Source organism: Scleropages formosus, chromosome 10, assembly GCF_900964775.1.
Source record: "Scleropages formosus chromosome 10, fSclFor1.1, whole genome shotgun sequence".
In the NCBI taxonomy this organism is placed as follows: Eukaryota; Metazoa; Chordata; class Actinopteri; order Osteoglossiformes; family Osteoglossidae; genus Scleropages; species Scleropages formosus.
Window position 1 is genome coordinate 4,717,106 of NC_041815.1, and position 18,931 is coordinate 4,736,036.

The 18,931-nt window shown below is 44.6% G+C and overlaps 1 protein-coding gene across 5 annotated transcripts in view; it reads right to left on the reverse strand.

The window, feature by feature from the left end:
• The window catches only part of dclk1b (doublecortin-like kinase 1b), a 54,610-nt gene that overhangs the window by 18,235 nt on the left and 17,444 nt on the right, over positions 1-18,931 (reverse strand). For all 5 annotated transcript variants that reach the window (XM_018764949.2, XM_018764941.2, XM_018764978.2 and 2 more), the window contains 2 exons: positions 8,551-8,650; positions 6,085-6,201 (listed from right to left, as the gene is read on the reverse strand). In XM_018764949.2, the coding sequence (XP_018620465.1) occupies positions 6,085-6,201; positions 8,551-8,650 (217 nt within the window). The remainder of the gene's footprint in view (positions 1-6,084; positions 6,202-8,550; positions 8,651-18,931) is intronic.

Below are 18,931 nucleotides of genomic sequence, written 5' to 3' on the forward strand. Positions count from 1 at the left end.
GAAAAAAAAAAAAAGTGTCATGTAACTGAATTAGACATGCGTTTCCTTTTCTATTGGTTCCCCTCTGGCTTTTTTCCCCCCACACACCATGTCTTTAAGTGTCCTTTTTCCTCAGATTTCTAGGTACTAACATCTCGTGGTTGTATTCTGTATTCAGAACTCTGAAGCAACTTGGGAAGGCTGCTGTAAAAAAAAAAAAAAGGGAATTCAATCAGGCTGAATTGCATTTTGAAAGAGAAATGTCACATTGGTGCCTTTATGTAGCCGAGCACATGCAGCCAACACGATTCCCACTATAATCCAATCAGCCTGAATGTAGTTGGGAATTGGGTTTCCTGGCACAGAGTCCATCAGCCTGGGGTTATCGGCCTCTACGTCTCTTCATCTGTGGAGAAAGGCCGCGCTGCTTTAAGACAACTCTATCAAGACTGTATGAACACTGTACAGTCTTAGGAGCACCGTGCTGGAAGCTTAAAACCGCTTTCGTATAAAGAAGAAGGGGGTGACGCCAAGAAAGCACCATCAGCGGGACTGCATCAGCAGCACGGTAGAAAGACACGCACACGTAAAAGCAGTGCCAACAAACAAGTTTTAGGTTTTATTGCTGAAAATGTGCAGCCTTAATGAAACCAAGGACCACACTGCACAACTCGTAATGCTCCTCGTAATATCCGGAATCCATCTACGCCCCGGATGAACGCGGACGGCGCCGATAACTTTCCAGTCCTCGAACTGGAAAAGTGTCTGCAACACGATGGAACTAATGGGTCACGCTTTTGCTGAGAGATGCCACGGAAATTAACGTGTTGGTGTTTGCATGACGGGACATCTATACACTTGCCTTTATAATCCCTGGACACCTTGCCGACTGTGGCCAAGGGATTTCAGTGAGTTCAATGACTGGAAAAATCTTATACGTCAGCTAAGCGCAAGATATAAGGCAGGGGTGTCCAACACCAAACACTTGTAAATTATTAATGCATACCGCATCTACCATAAATACAACAATTTCTATTAAATTGTGTGGTAACACAGTTACAGCGCTCAGCTGTACAGCGCTCAGTAAATGTCCTTCAGTCGTAAAATGAATGGACATGGATTAATTTTTCTTTATATCTGTATTTACTTGAGTGCTGAACATGGGTTCTGAATCAATGAATAAAAGTTTCCCACAAACATAGCATGACAAATTACATGAATAAGGAGCCCATTTGCCTGATACGCAATGAAGTGGATTCCTTTATTAGAAATAAAACCACTAAAAGACAAACATGCATGCATATTAGACAGTTTCAAAGTCCAATTTTGTAAAGACAAGGTATTCAAACGAAAAAATAATTTTGGGAGAGTAATGGCTTCGTAAGTCAGAATCACTGGTCACAGCGAGGTGCGTAGCAGCTGAAACCGTTGACGTGAAATCGAAGCCGTTTTCGGGCAGCAAATTTCTGAGGAATGTTCACAGGGTGCAGCTGATAACCTCATAACTAAAATAACGTTATTCCGACAGGCTATGGTTTGTGATATTGACCAGTCAGCCACTTTAAAAAGGAAAGCTTGAAATCATTATTATTTCTTATTTTTCTTCTTAATAATAATAATAATAATAATAATAATAATAATAATATTATTAGACTCACACTCACTATCCTTAAACTGCTTGTCCAGGCCAGAGTCACTGCCAGGATGCCAGTCCATCATAGTATTGCTGTGTGTGCAGTGTAGTGTTATTTGTACAACTTGAAGGAGTGCTTAAAAATTTCTTTGTTTCTCTGTAAAAGTTAAATGACTTAATAATGATATAATGTCTTGTTTTCTATTCCCTATTTATTTTTACAGCGCTTCTTCTTGGAGACCCCAGGTTGGCTGTTTTTACTTCCAAGTGCCGCAGCATACGGCGTGGTCGGAGCGAAGATTTTTCGACCAGATGCTCCTCCTGACCTCAACTCTCACCATTTACTTTGGCTTGGGACCGGCACTGGCTGACCAGCAGTTGGGGCTACGGGCAATTTAGCATCACCAATTCACCTGAAACAGAGGTCTTTGAACTGCGAGAGGAAACCAGAGCAGCTGGAGAAAACTCATACAAACACATGGAGAACATTTAAATTCCATACTGTACATACGTACCGAGTGGTGATCGAACCTATATCCTCTCACACCACCCAGGTGTTGTGAGAGGGCAGTGCTACTCGCTGGGCAACCGTGCCACAAAATATTAGGTCTTCCTAAACTAGGTAATATATTAAACACTGTTGGACTCTAAAATAAAGAAATATTTCCTCAACTTAAAACTCAACCGTGCAAAATTTAAGAGTCAGTGTGACACTGTGATTTTTACTCATGCATTTTTACTCCCTGTTTCCTCAGCCGCATCATATAAAAATTACAATGTTCTTCCAGTTGACAGTCTAAGATGTGCCGTGACTTATTTTTTCCACTTAAATTAGAACTGGGACCAGTGCAGTTTTTTTTTTTTTTTTCCTTTCACCGGCCCTCCATTTGATATGTTTAAACAGATTTTTTGCAGGCACAAGTACATGCTAATTCACTGACACCATCTGCAGGTCCCAGAAGACTGCACCGTCACCCCCAGTGCTCTCAGTGTCTCTCCATCTCAAAAATTGTTTGCCATTCAGTGAGCAGACGTGACGATGTGCTCGGAATTGGGTGATCACCGCTTTCTCTGTAAAGGAGGACACTTCTTCGCGCGAGGATTTTAAAACACGACCGAAAGCCACGTCCATTGATCATGAAGTCTTTTCGGAGACCTGCCTAAGCAAAAGACTTGCACATGGCTTCAGCAGCAAGAACTAATAATTAACAGATTTGTTGACGGGTTTGAGACAGCGTTAACATCCTCTCATACCCCAGTGTGTCCTTCATGATATGAAACCAATAGGGACCCAGGTCAGAAGCAGTTTGAGTTCAAGGACCATGTCTGGTTATGTCATTTACATTCATTCGAATCAACTTACACATATTTCCTCCAAAGCAACATACAGTGATTATCATGTGGTATTTAACCGAAACCTTCATCCAAGATGTCTTACAGTGTTAAACACACAACACTAAACTCCCAGCAACCATTTACTCATCATTTATCAGTACAATGTAGCACACACACACACAAAATAATGCCGAGTCACCAATCCACCTGAATCACACCTTTGGCCCATAAGAGGAAACCAGAGCACCCAAAGGAAAACCACATGAACATGGGGAGAACATGCAAACTCCACACAGACTCCGATGGATCTGAACCCACATCCAGTCACACAGCAGCATTAACCACTTCACCACCAGGCCTCATGTCATAAGTTAAAGGATTTGTTTCATAGTATTCCGTTTAGCCTGCCCAGCCACGAGGCACGAGAAGACATAAATCCCACCAAGGAGTCGAAGTATCGCAAGCAGACAAAGGCTTACAACATACCACCTTGGTGCCGGTTTCGGCCCTCGGGATCTGAAACCGCTTGAAGGGCAGGCGCACGTTAGAATATCAGGAGAAAATTACGATCGGTTCGGTAAATCAAACTACACAAAGGTAAAAGGTGTTTTACTGTCAAAATGACACACCAGCAGGAAGTTCTGTCACAGCTTTATAATTAGACCCGAATGCCATTTACACCACTTGCTCCAAGCAGCCTTTTGTATCACGTCTTTGTTACTGTCTACCCACATCTTTTATTTCTTCTGTGGAGAAGCGTTGCAGGATATTACTTACAGTCATACCTGCTTCAAAAAGCTTGTTTAAGAGCGGTTCCTAAAAAAAGGCAGTTTTATTTTTACACATCAGTGCTATGCGCACCTTCGGCTCCCCAACACCTCTTTGGAGCCCGTTTCCCCCGACCTTGAGCATCATCTCCTGAATTGCTGCTGTGACTCATTCGCCAATATCCAATTTTGCTATGAGGCCATGACAGAGTGTGCCGTGGTTCAATTAAAATAATGCTGGCTTCCAGAATAACAGCGGTGTGTTTCTTTGCCCACCACCGAAATATGACTTGCCTCCCCCATCACAGCTGCTGCAAGGAGAAGATGCCACCATTTCCACACTAATGAGACCCCGAGCGTAAAAGAGCATCACGGTACTGGGAGAGCTAGGAATGGTATCCAAACCCAGCCTTTGGCAGCTTAAATTTAGATTTACTTACTTCGCAGATGCTTTTCTCCAAAGCGACTTCCAGCGAACTCTAAACGAAGCTAGCTTAAATCCAGACGTTCACGCCGCACTAAAATTCTGCGGGTATCAGGTTCAGACATCAATTACCTTCAGAAATAAGCGATGACAGAAAGTGACCACATACAATATGAGACTACAGGACGAGGATCCTTCAGGAGCAAAGTCTGGGAACCCATAGACATCCTTGGTGGTGCGTCTCCTGGTTGGATCCTGTGCGAAGAGTGATGCTTCACTTTGACCACTATTATAACATTAACAAGAGCAGAACAGATACCAGCAAAGTGACTTTTGTTGACCACTGTTAGCGCTCACCCCTTTCACACTTGGAGAGTAGCGTAGATGTTAAACAGACTCTATGAGTATAGGGGTGAGACACAGGTGCAAAACCGAGCCATTCGGCGAGACCCGTTGGCACAACGCTACAAACCAATTTGGCAAAACCGCACCCGTTTATTTCTAATCCTGTTGCCATTTCAATTCCTGTGCCGTTTTACTTAGACGACCTCGCAACTGTACTGTCTCTACAGTACAGTTCTTCTTTCAAAAATACATCGGTCAGTTTGTTCAGCTTTGACGGCAGTCCCGCCAGAAACACTCAGGTAGGAAACGGGCCCCGTGATCCACGGTCGCTGCCTTTATTCCAACGCAGTCTTAGTTTCCAGGGTAACCGTGATGTAATTTTTACTGAAACCAATTTTACTGAATCAAAAGAGATGATGTGTCTGCCACACCCTACGCTGCCTGTGTCTGGATGAAAGCAATCTCGGAGACTGAACTTTTAAGAGCTTTCAGAATTGACTCATTTGAAGAAAAAGAAAAAAAAAAAAGTGGTGAAAGCATTAAATAGGCTACTGACATTAAATCTTTTCTATAATGTAATGGGCTTCTCTGTATCGTGGAGAGAAACAACTACGGAAGTTGATCACGCGTTCGGTTAAGTCGCCCGGATATGCCGATTTATCCGGATAGGCGCCGAACTGCCGTCCTCCGCGGCCGTTTCATTCCTTCCGGGGGGAAAAAAGAACAACTCCAAATGTACTAAAACGCTGCACGACAGAACTTGCGCAGGGAGGCAGATGACGGCTAAGGCACTCGAGCCCATCGGACCAAATGGCCATCTCTTTCCGGATGAGCGCCAGGATGGAATAAACCCCGGAAGCCGTATCTGCCTTCCTTGGCTTGGAGAAAGCGGCCCTTCCTTTGCCGCAGAGCGGCAGCGCACGTCTGACAGACACCTGCATGCATTAGTGAGCGCGCACTCCGGTGAATTAACAACTCGAAGAGCGTAATGATTTTCCTCGAGTCATTAAAAGAAAGTTAATTACGCTTTGGATATGCCTGGCAGCCTCCGGCACATTAATTAATCCTTACAATGCAGCGGCTGTATTTTGCAGCGTGGAACACGACAGCAGACGGCTGTACGTTTCCAGTCGGACGGCGGATCGAAACGCGGAGGTTCTGCCGGGCGGATCGGGGTTCCTCCGCTGACACGGCGCGAAAAACAAGAGCGGCGCGTTTTAGCGTTGCGTAACAACGCTTCGAACGCGTCGCTGCAACGCTAGCGAGGGCCCTCTAAAAACATCCGCTTTCATTCGTGACAGCCGAGAGTACCGGGTGTGGAAAACCCTGCCGTTTCCTCGGCTTCCCCGGAGTCCCGACGGGACAAACGGGAGTGAGTGCAGCCAGGACTGAAAGGCCCACTGAGGTGTGATTAAACATTACTCATAAATTAATAAGGAGAAATCAAGCAAATCTCCTCTCTCTCTCTCTCACACACACACAAAACGTATCACATTATTACACAGACTTCAGTAACTATGCAGTAGCACCACGGAGGTGGCGCCAAAGGCGGTGCTGGCAAGTGTGTATGTGCGTGTGGACAGGGGTCCCGCAGCTCTTACCGGAGCCGGTGGAGGCAGGGGACTTGCTCCTTCGGGACGGTCCCGCCCCCCTGGGCGAGCTTCGCCCTTGCATGGAGGAAATCCGGCCGTAGGAGGTGGACTTGACCATCCTGCACTCTGCGGAAGGGAAGGACGTGCTGTGATTGCTTGGGGGAAGGGGGACAGCCATACCTCTGCACCTTACAGATCCCATGTCTCCTGGTTGCCCTAAACGCAATGTACCCAAAACCACCTCGGTCTCCATGGTCACCCTCCTGTTTGTGCAGCCCAAGGTTTCCCAGAATTATAATGTGCAATTATTACCACCTCAAGGCCAGCAAAAATTATTTCAATACATTAACAGACACCGTAACATATCAGAGAAATAATGGCACTCCACAGCAGTATATAAAATAAATAAAATACCATCGGATCCATCGTGCTTCCATGTGATAAGTTGCCCTCTTTCAAACAGCCTCCTTTGGCCGAGATAAACCCGCATAGGAAGGTTTCGAGATGCTCTCCTCTTTCTTTAGTCTCCAGGCACCGTAACGTTTTTAAGCAGATTCTATGAAGCCTTGTCACCAACTATTCAATGAATGCAACCCCTCTCTAATACCAAGAATAGCACCTTGACAGCACATCCTTTCCATCCGGAGCTTCTTCAAAGGAGCAGTCTCCCGGCCCACAGCCAGAGTAAAAATGTTGGGTTACATATCTTCCCGCCATCCTCCCGAATAACGTGCTTTCTAGCGAGATGGCTTCGGTTCAGTGTCTGCCGTGGACCGAGAGTCAACGTTTCCATCCTACCACCAAGTGACCATGGTGCACTAACCATCCTGTGTGGTGCCCTAGAGTGGACATCTATGAACGGTCCATGCCTGTGCTCGCTGCAGCTTCCTCCCTGTAGCATGGCATGTATTACAGATCCCGCTCCTGTTACACCCAAACAAAGAAAGGGAATTAAAGAAAAATGAAAACTGTACTAAATGTTCTTCTACCTCTGTTCTGCCTGCTTCCACGGGGCCTCTTGTCCTGAGCTCACGGACCATCGGCTAAACCCAGACATCTGACACTCAACAGTGTCCAGATACAGGATCCAACAGCTTGGCTCAAGCTAGTCTCTTACCCCATCCCTGTCGCCCTCCCTCCACAAAGCGGATTATCCGGCCACGGATGCAAACCAAGTGTTCATCTTCAGGCCTTATATAATCATACGAATATTAACACGCTCAACTCAACAATATTATTCGAAGAACTGCACTTTTACAAAGGAAAAAGGAGCAATTTCCATTTTTTCTTCCCATACTGACAAAATCTTTTGTAAATTCTTACGAAAAATTACTCGAATAAGGTTTTGCAACTACATTTTTGTTAAAAGATGGCGTATTATATTTCAATTATTTGATGAGTATTATCACTTAAGGGGGCGTGATGGGTTTGACCGGGTCCTGCATTCCGGTGGGTCTGGGGTTCAAGTCCTGCTTGGGGTGCCTTGCGATGGACTGGCGTCCTGTCCTGGGTGTGTCCCCTCCCCCTCCAGCCTTACGCTGTGTTGCCGGGTTAGGGTCCGGCCCCCAGCGACCCCACACAGGACAAGTGGTTTCAGACAGTGTGTGTGTGTGTGTGTGTATTATCAGTTATTAGACCTACTAGTACGTAGATAGCTGAACCTAGATATAACAGATCCATATACTTAGTCATTGCTGGGCATTTCTGACCAAGATTTTTCTGGGCATGGTGGTGGATCCTGCCTTCTGTCACGATGCAATGGAGAATACAAGAGCCACAATGCTCCATCGTCCCATTTCGAGTCAATTTAACAACCCAGAGAACCAGGCTTCCGTTTCGCTCCTTTTTTCCCCCCATCTTAGGGTTGATGACGGACTCCCCCATCCACACCTCGCCATGCAGCCCAGTGGCAAAAACATTATGCTGCTCAGACACACGCAGTAAACGTAGCACTATCTCCTTTCAGAAGAGATACAACACAACCTCCATGTCCCAATACGCTGCAGTCCCACCCAGTACAATACTATCTGTTAATGATTCAAATGCATTTAGCACTGAGTGGGAACATCTTGCAAAAGATGGTGCATTACCAAGGAGTACTTGGCAAGTCAAGAATAGCTTGCAATAGCTTGTCTTACTTACATAGGACCTTGTGCAGATCCCAGAATACGTGAGACTCTTAGACAGTGGCTTATGTTGCCTGACACCCATAGCTGACAGAGCCAAGAACCACGGAGACGGTGCACTGAGGAGGAGGGCTACTTGTGCGACCTGAGAAGTGGTCCAGGCAACTGTCAACATGACTGTCATAAGAGAGCAAACCAAGGCAAGCTGAACTCCTCCGTACCTGCATTTAGCATATGATGTGCATGACGGTTTACTTTTTTATACTCTAGATTGTGACAGCAAAAAAAAAAAAAACAACACACAGACACACACACATACTAAAAAAAACACTGTTTAATTTTGTCTTACCACTTTCATCGAGCAAGAAGTCATCCTGGTAGCGGAACTTCTCTGGGCCACAAGCAATGAAGATATCATCGTCGTTGAAGAAATCCTGCAGGCATGTCACCTGGGGCAAAGAAGTCAGACCTGTCAAGAGATGTCCAACGACCGACTGCATATTTGGAGACCGTGCTGTAGAAGGAATTTTTTTTAATTAAAAAATATTACTATTTTTACGATTCACATCAGTTGTTTAATATTATAGTTTTTTTATGGGCTGGTGACATTTTTCTGTCTGTGAAAAATAAATCCCGTGAGTGATTAAACGATAAATGCATGTACAGAACTGTGAAAAACTTTTAAGCACTTGGGGAAAAAGCTGTAAAGTGAGAATGCTTCCAAAAATAACGCTCTTAATAAACTACCTACTAAGCTTAGTAACCATCCATTGTCAACAACCGCTTGGCACGGCGGGTTTGGCCAGGTCCCGCTCTCTGGTGGGTCTGGGGTTCGAGTCCTACTTGGGGTGCCTTGCGATGGACTGGCGTCCCGTCCTGGGTGCGTCCCCTCCCCCCTCCAGCCTTGCACCCTGTGTTGCCGGGTTAGGCTCCGGCTCGCCGCGACCCCGGTTGGGATAAGCGGTTGTTGACAATGGATGGATGGATGGAAAGGGATGCACATGATCAACTCAGATGGGCTCTGGCATTCAAGATGGAATGACACAGCCTACCTGGGCTGACCACGACCCCACCTGGGACAAATAGTTTCAGACAGTGTGTGTGTGTGTGTGTGTGTGTGTGTGTGTGTGTGTGTGTGTGTGTGTGTGTGTGTGTGTGTACACTTTCTTTCGTTAACAACATACAAAACCCTTACTGTAATACTGTAACTTTTTGCAAAATGAATGTCTGGAAACCTAAAATATGCTCTTTCCCACTGACACTAATACAGAAGACATTGAATAACTGTCTAAAACAAATATTTTCGTGAAACATCTAAGTTCCTAAGACTTTTGCACAGTATTGCATGCATATGTGTGTGTGTATATATATATATATATATATATATATATATATATATATATATATATACACACACACACACACACACACACACACACACACACACACACACACACAAAAACTACAAATACCATGTATGTATGTGTGCATGTATGTATATGGCTTTATATGAATGCAAATATCCATCCATCCAGAAGCATCCTGTACCAGCCAGGGAGAATCAAAGCAGTTGTTGATCTATAATAACACATTTATGTGCGCAGGACAACCAGCACTCATCAAGTATCTCACAGGTGTTCACCTTTCACTATAAGCCAACGTGCCAGATTTGGGACACGACAACCCCACTGTGCCGTCCTGTCCTCAGGTGTACATGCCTGACCAATGTGCATGTTCCACAAGTTTTTACGATGATATTGTATAATACCGTATATCACTCTTTGTGAAACCTGGCAGCTACACTCATTTCAAACACCTAAATGTCAAGCAAGGGAAAGAGGGGAAAAAAAAAAAAACAAAAAAAACCACACAAAAGCAGAGATTTAAAGACATAAGAAAAGTACTATGGTAATTGAAGGAAAATGATTCCACTATAGGTTGCCAGGATCCAGTTTATTTCCTGCCTTTCATTAACAGTACAGAACTCAATATTGTCAAGAGAAAACGAAAGCTGTGAAGTGTGTTTCACCGTCGATTTATATTCAAGTGGCTCTCCGGATTCCAGGGGGAAGAGAAGGAAAAAAAAATTAAAAAAAAATAATAATATCTGTTAAGGCCACCGAGAAAATGTGTTCTACATTTCCACATACATTGTGTTCTACCCGACTTGTGAGCAAAATGATGCTTGAGGAAAAAAGAGCTTCTAATAAACACATTTATGGACGGACTAGTAGATGTCATCTGTTTAAAGCTCACAGCTGTAGTCATGAAGGAACGGCTTGTTACATGCACTTCGCTGCACACATAAACTGTTAGCTGGACTTTTAACCCTAAGGCTGTAGGTTCCAGTCTCACACAAGGCTGTGATTTATTGTTAAATGAGTTATGTCCAAAAGCAATGGATCTTCTCAAAAGTCTCACTAAAAAGAGGTCACTTCCTTCTCGTGTGTGTATATGTAATACCTCTGATCATCTAATTGTCTGCGGGACCAGTGGATCCGCAAGTAATAAATGCTTCCGGCCATTTATCGCCACGCACCATGCCCGACTCCCGTGATCACGTCAGCAAACACATCATTTGCGAAGCAAAACATGCGGCGCGGTGGGGTCTGCAGAAATGAGGGCTTAAATTCCATCTGAATTCAGAATTGGACTGTTTGTTCTTTTTGCGAGAATGATATTGCCATGGCAACAGTAACATCAAGCGAAGCACCGCACAGCCCCAGCGCCGAGGAGCATCTGGAAAGTTCCTCCACTTTTCCAGGGTATGATTTCATTCATTATTGAACTGAGTGTGCTCGCTCTGTCACTGAAAGCGCGCATGAGAAAAGGGAAATGAAGGCAGGCGGACTGATGGTTCGTTTTCACCGAGTTCTTCGGCGTCAAATCAAGGAGGAAACCAGAGCGAACCGGATATTACAGCCAAACACAGACATCAGATGGCATTTTCTGGAATTTATGCAGTTAAGAAAGTTAAGAAAGACCAAAGCACAGAGACTCAGAGTTAAACTATAACAACCAATTTAATAAATATACCTCAGAGGGTATCGGGTCAATTTTCAGAACTCCCCAACTGTGTGCACCACGTAATGCTTCTACTATCAGTTCAACCACTATAAACATTCAACTTCCCACATGTCCAAGGTTGACGTGGAGAGAAGACTTCTGCCTACACCTGCGGAGAAAGCTGCTACAGCATATAGCAAAACCAGTGTCGTCATCCATCCGTCTATTTTCATTAGCCACTTTTCCTGATCGGGTTCACAGTGAACCGGAACCTATACCAGAAGCATTGGGCACAAGGGGGCTACACCCTGGATGGGACGCCAGTCCATCGCAGGGCAGCCGCACATGCACACATACTCACTCACTCACCCATTCACACATTATAGTCAGTTAAGCATCATCAGTTCATCTGCACTTCAGGTCTTTGGACTGTGGGAGGAAACCAGAGCACCCAGATATAGGGAGAACACGTAGACCACACAGACTGAGCGGGGATCGAACTTATGTTTTTCTTCGTACGGCGCGCTGAGGCCGCGCCGCCCCCCAGCATTGTCACGTTTCAGTGCCGTTTGCCCTTGAAGGATGTCCACTCAGCACAGATTTCACATGCTGTAAATCAAATCACATCCACCCCCAAAAAAAACACTCATGTAAAGGTAAAACTGACTAGTGCTCAAAGCTTCATAACAGGACACCTCTTGCACACATGACTACAACTGCGAGGCGTTTAGAAACTGCACTTTGTTGATTTGTATGTTTCTCCGAGTACAATGAAGAGCACAGTGCGCCGTGTTAACAGCGCTGTCATTGCTGCAAGCTGCACGTTACTCACATCTCCATACTCAAGCTGCTGTCTGGCGCAAGTGTGAAGATGACAGAGGAACACTGCAGTGTGTCCGATCGCCTCCCTGTAACTACTTGTCCCAAGCGGGGGGGTTGCGGCGAAGCAGAGCGTAACCCAGCAACACAGGGCGCGGGGCTGGAGGAGAGGGGAAGGGACACACCCAGGATGGGACGCCAGTCCATCACAGGGCACCCCAAACAGGTCTCGAACCCCAGTCACCAGAGAGCAGGACCCAGCCAAACCCCCTGTGCCCCCCCCCAGTCAGAGCAATGGAAATAGTGGCTATGAACAGGCTATAAAACAATATAGATAAGGAGCCAAATTACTGCTGATTTTTTACAGAAAACCTCTGACTCATAAATGCATTAAAATACAAGAAGACAGCCACGCTTGCACCCAGTGTCCGAGTCTGGCAGACACACTTACAGCCCACACACAGAGCTTGCTCCCAAAGGACGCTGCGAGAACCAAAATATGTGGGCCTGCATTCTGGTTCAAACGTTTAAACAGTTTCTCCGTTCATTGGACCTCTGACAAGAGCAATGAAAATACTGCAGCGTTTTACAGCACGCAGCAGAAATTACGATTTTCAATAGTGAAACTGCATTTGTACAGGTTAGTGCTGAGAAAGCCACGTATTCTGCCCAGAGAAAGAGCAGAGAGAAAACCCTCCTTCCTAAGAGCCCAGTTATACGGTAACAGCACGCACACACACACAGAGCCAGGCCCACTAACCATAAAAACTCTATCAGCTCCACATTTTGGGACAAACAAGTAATATGTTTCTGACCTCTCCACAGAAACAAAATTATTGTGGCACATAGAGCTCTAAGTTTGAACAGGGCAACAAAAAAAAAAAAAAAAACATACAGACAACACTCATTACAAACATTTACTAGAACACCAGCACACAGAGTAATAATACTCCCAGGACCAGGACCAGGACCAGGACCAGGACCAGCTTTCTCCTGTTCTTGCTAGAAAACAGACACCCCCTCATATTCCCCGTAAGTCCCCTCAATGGTTGAACACTTCATTCCAATTTTCCCACAATGCAACTATTTACAACAGACCCGTTTTCCCGCCCAAACTCTCCGCAACACGGGTCGTTACGTTACGTAAACAAGTACGAAAAAGGAAGTGCGAGCGAAAACCTTGCGTGACCCCATCGTTGTGGGTGTCTCGCCAAGAGAAAAGCATTAAAGATTGACGATGTCACATGAGTCCCAGTGGTGTGCGGCAGCAGGCCGGCTACAGCGGGTGCCTTTCCTTTCTAATTAGCCACACTGCGTAACGACGGGCTTTTAACACAGCAACGACACAGCCGCAGAAGTGCCAGCGGACGGCCTCGAGACGCACACGCACTGGCTGAGGTCAGTGGACGCAAACGCGGTCCAGTTTAACGAACTATTGTGGTGTTAATGACATCAGTGCAAGACTGAGCTGTGGAGCTCTGCCCACCCGAAGGAATGGTCAAATTAAGACCCATCTTCGACAACGAGACGAGCTCAAGACGTTTGTGTCGTTGAATTCCGAAGTAGCTATGATCTTTCATCTGAATTCTCTGTTCGTGGTATAATCAGCACGATCCATACAAACTACATTAGAGAGAAAAAAAAGAAAAAAAGAAAAAAAAAATACACCACTGGAAGAAAACCATTAACTAGGTATTTGTTTTCTGATGGTTGGAAAGTTTCCAAACGCTGCTAGATTTTCATAATAAACAAATTTATTAATGTTATTTACATTCAGGGGGCGTGACGGCGCAGCGGATTTGACCAGGTCCTGCTCTCTGGTGGGTCCGGGGTTTGAGTCCCGCTTGGGGTGCCTTGCAATGGACTGGCGTCCCGTCCTGGGCGTGTCCCCTCCACCTCCAGCCTTGCACCATGTGTTGCTGGGTTAGGCTCTGGTTCACCGCGACCCCGCTTGGGACAAGCGGTTTCAGACAATGTGTGTGTGCGTATTTAGATTTGTTCATGGTATTCTCCAAAATGACACACAACTCAGACTAAATTCACAAATTACTGAAGCACAGTTTGTCTGCCTGATTCCACTGATTTTTGCTAATACCCATTAGAGGGCAGCTGAGAATGTAATGCTTAGAGCTGCTGCCTTTACATCCAAAAGCTGCCGGTTTGAATCTCACCTCCAGCTGTAGCACCCTTGAGAAAGGTACTTACCCTAAATTGCTCTAGTAAAATTTCCCAGTTGTATAAAAGGGGTAAATAATTGGAAGAAGCTTAACATTTTAACACAAATTGTTTTGGAGAAAATGTGTCAGCTAAATGAATAAAGACACATGCAATCCTTAATGACAGGAGTAGCTGCATACAGAATCGACAGGTAATGCAAAGATGATCATTAACGCGTCGGATGTAACGGAAGTTTGCGAAGCAGTCAGGAAGGCATAAGAGAAGTGAGTCTTGAAGAGATGCATTCCGAGATCCTCCTCGAATGGCGAAAGTAGTTCGGAAGGAGTTCATTCCGCTACGCCGGAGCCTGAACCTAAAGACCTTCGATTTCAGACCTCTTGCGAGCGGGACCGCCGAGTCTCCACCTCGCTGGGGTGCAGGGAGTAATCAGTCCGCTGAAGGTACCACGGTGCACATCCTTTCTGTTTCTTGTAGGCTGGAGCAAAAGTCTTGAACTTGAGCTACAGGACACAGCTTTTGCTTTATTGACATTAACTACCCCCCATTACTAGATTTATCTGACACTCTTCTCCAAAGTGACTTACAGCGTTAAGATACTTAAAACCACTGACCCATTTACGCAGCTGGGTAATTTTACCGGAGCAATGTAGCACGAGTACTTTGCTCAAGGGTACCATAGGTGAGATCTGAACCAGCAACCTTTGGTTCAAAAGGCAACAGCTCTAGCCACTACATTTCGAGTCTTAGTTTCTCCACAACAGCTGCCATAAAGCTGCTCTGGAAGTTATGTATGACGACTCTATTTATGGATTTTGCTGCAAACCGTGCGAATGGGTAGGGAAACGAGTGGAAAAGCAGAAATCCGAGACAGAAATGGAAAACGGCACCAGAAGCACCCTCTGATGGCGAGGACCTCAACGCCACCGCGACACCCGCGCAAATTACCTCTGTTATACGGCATTTAAGAAACCTGAGCTCCAGCACTAACTAAAAATCGGCCAGAAACGGGCAGCTCAGCGATGGATAGACAGATTTTTGTCCTCCTCCAGCTGTTGCTATGCTCAAACGATGCCCATCTATCAGAAACTGTCCTTAAATTTAGCTCGGCAGTATCATCTCGAGTTCTCTTCAGCAGAGAAGTCCTGTTAGTATGTTTTTCCAGCGTCCAAGCGCACACCTTCGATTTACAGAAGCCAAGCTTACAGAAGCCACACGCAAGAAGTCCTACCGACACGGAGCAACGCAACCGATTCCATCTCGAAAATTACCTCTCGTCTTGACTTCAAAGTCCAGGTGCTTGTTTACGCACTGGTGATGACCATATGCTTCCTCTTAATACAGAGCTACCCAAAATACCCATGTGGCACGCCTGCTCTTTGGGAAGGAGGGGAATTGAGGAGGAAGGTGTGTGTGCGCGAGACCCACACACCTATTCCTAAATCACTCATCCTATTTAATCCATTTTCCAGCCAGTGGGGGGGTGGGAAGAGAAAGAGAGGACCTGCACCCTGAGCACGAGCGAACGTCCCCTTCGCCAACCCTTGGCCCGAACACTAAGCACTTGTAAAATAAACCAGCACGTTTGCACTCATCCCACATCTTCTGAGTGATTTGTACTACAAACCATTTATAGTCATTACGTTACATTAAACTCACCAACTACCATTTATCGCTGGTTTCGTTAACGTGATATTTTCTCTTGTGGAAAAAAAAATTCATATTGCCAGTTTCCAATAACATACTGCAGAAAATTTATTCTTAAAATTTCATTCTTTTCTTGAGCGATCATCTCTTTCGTCATATCATTATCAGTTACAGTAAAATCGTGGGTGTTCTGATATTCAGAAATACCCCACAAATGTATCTTAGGGAAGCTTGTTATGAATGCATCCTGGGGTTATGAATATTAAAGTTAAGAATTTATGCCTATTATTAATTACAAAAAATGCTTCAGTATAGATACTTTCCTTGTTTAATATGCACTCCTTGTGCTGCAACTGAGACTTCAGAGCAAATGTCATTTGTACCTTAAAACTCAAGTAACAAGCTTTGAGATACGCCTTACAAGAAAAGAGATTTCAGTTCATAAATCAAGCTTTTGTGTTGCCACGCACCACACAAGGCAAGCGGCCTCCCTCCCAGGTGAGGTGTGCTACTTCTCCCGCCCATCTCGGCCGTCGGGCATCCATGCGAGCTCACGAGAAAGCCTGAAAGCGCTGCAAGTTGAAAGACAAAGGAAAGCTGTACCTATCAGTTTACAGCTCGAACTGATAAAATGCCCGTTACTCTTCTGAAAGGCAATATCATTACAAATCACCTTCTGTGACTTAATTTACTTCTGCTATTGACTTTTCTTTAATTGCCCATTCTTTATGAATAGCTGAGCAGAGAGAGGCTATGAGCATTATGAGTGATTGTAGTAATTACAGGACAACAATTACCTTGCAAGAAGCTTTTCAAAGCATTTTACTACAAAGAAAACAAATGTGGTACAATTAAAGTATTTTACAGTAAATATCAGCATTTTAAAAAAATTACAACAATTACAGAGCAACAGGATCCCAGAATCTATTATTTATAACCATTTCAGCAATGCAGTGCTGTAGTGGTCTTGAAGCCCTGCTCTGAAGTATAGAACATGAAGGAGTGTACATTCTAGATGGGACACCAGTTCTTGGCAGTGAGCAATCTGACAAACACACACACAGGACAATTCAAAGTCACCAAATCATCTAAAACACATGTATTTGGAAGTGCAAGAAAAAAGTAGCACGTAAAGAAACCACATGTGAATGCTGAAAAAACATGCAATCTTACAGGCTGAGCTGAATTCGAATTCAGAATGGCGGTTCGAATTCAGATCAACCTGTAAGATTGCATGTTTTTCTATAGGCTATAGACCAAAAGAGGTAAAAAACCAGTGCGACCTGCTGTGGAACCCAACAGAATGAAACCACAAAAATAAAAGACAAAACATTAGTGAAATAAATAACGAGAGGGAAACGAGAGAGAAAAAAAAAAAAAAATCAACACATTGTGTTTAACCGCGTTATGAATTTTGAACATGTGGGTCTTAAACCTGGATTAAATAGTGTCCAGAGCAGTTATAGTATCCTGGATTTGCTTTTGAATTAGATTTTCTCTGGGTTTAAAAGATTATTTTTGAATTTTTTGGGGGAAAAAAAGCTTATGAAAACACAATTAAATTTTTTTTCACATTTAAATTAGCTGTGATTAAAAGTTTGTTTTACAAACATTCACATAATGAGCAGCTCGTCGGAAACGAAGATGTGAGGGAATGCTGCGAGACGCACGTTGAACAAACCCAGGTCATTTTCTGCCTCTTTTGCACCATCTAGTGGAGAGCAGAAGTAGTACATCCTACACAAATCACGGCGACACTTTCTCCCTGGCTAAACTCCACCTAATGTTTAGAAAGTGCAGTTTTACGGTAGCTTGAAATATTGCTATTCTGAAATAAACAGTTTGGCAAATAAAATGTGTTGTGAACGATACAAAACGTTTCAGTCTATAAACTCCACTGCCAACAATTGCGGGGACACAAGTATAATAGAAAAGGCCGGTGAAGGCAGTTTCACTTTCTACCACTAGAGGGCAGTGCCGCCTCAAGTACATGAAAGAGTACAGACAAATCACAGCAATTAAGAGGGGATTCTAATTCCTGCCATTATGTATTCTTTACTCTACTCTCTCTAAACACAGCATCCAAGGCTGGACACAGTTCAAACTAACCAAACCTCATTTTCCACATGCAGTCTAAGGTTTTATTCTCAGGAGACCAGAACTGGCCGAAACACACACATCCTAGTTCTACTGAGGCTCGTTTGAACTCTTGGATGAATAACATTAAGTTAATTGCAGCACTTAATGGGTGAAGCGGGTAGAAATAATGTGCGCTTGTAGTGACTGCCTTACTTGAGTGGAGAACTATGGAGAGCGCAGGGTTGTGGACTGTGCCACTAGGCTGAGCTGCACGTGTCTTACATGAAGCCACTCCTTAGAGGGTCCAGCAGAGGCATGTGGGTACACCACCCTGACCCTCTCTCACACACCCAGGACCTAACTACCTGACCTTCACAGACTCCCCACTGTTGTCTTTCCGCCAAGCAGAATCAAAGTTCACATCATTAGTCGAGACGTCCCACAGGACACCGCATCACTTAACATGGAATGGTAATAAACAGGCATGTTTCTGACCGAAGGATGGAAAAACCCGAGGTAAAGACGACAATCTGCCATACATGCAGAATGTGCTGCGGGGAAGGCTAACTTTGTCCCAACTTTATGGTGATTTTTATTAAGTAGAATGGCTTTGCACTCTGACACACAAAGCATAGCGATGGAAAAAAAATCCAGAATGTAGGCTCACTGTCTCTCTCTCTCTATATATATATATATGTGTGTGTGTGTGTGTGTGTGTGTGTGTGCGCGCGCATGCGCAGAAAGTAATGAAAACTGCATGTGAAACAATAAAACAATGAAAAGGCATCTTTTCGAATAAAATAACGAAACAAGTAGAGAATCAAGAAGAAGTGAAACAACTGTTCTCTCGCCACATCTATCGCCAGATGAAACGCTTTGATTTGCTTTTTCCATCTGTTAAGTATTACGGTAGTGAGGGAAAGAGAGGAGAAAAAAAGAAAATCCATCCATTGTTAAACGCTTGTCTCAAGCAGGGTTGCGGCGAGCCACAGCCAACCCGGTAA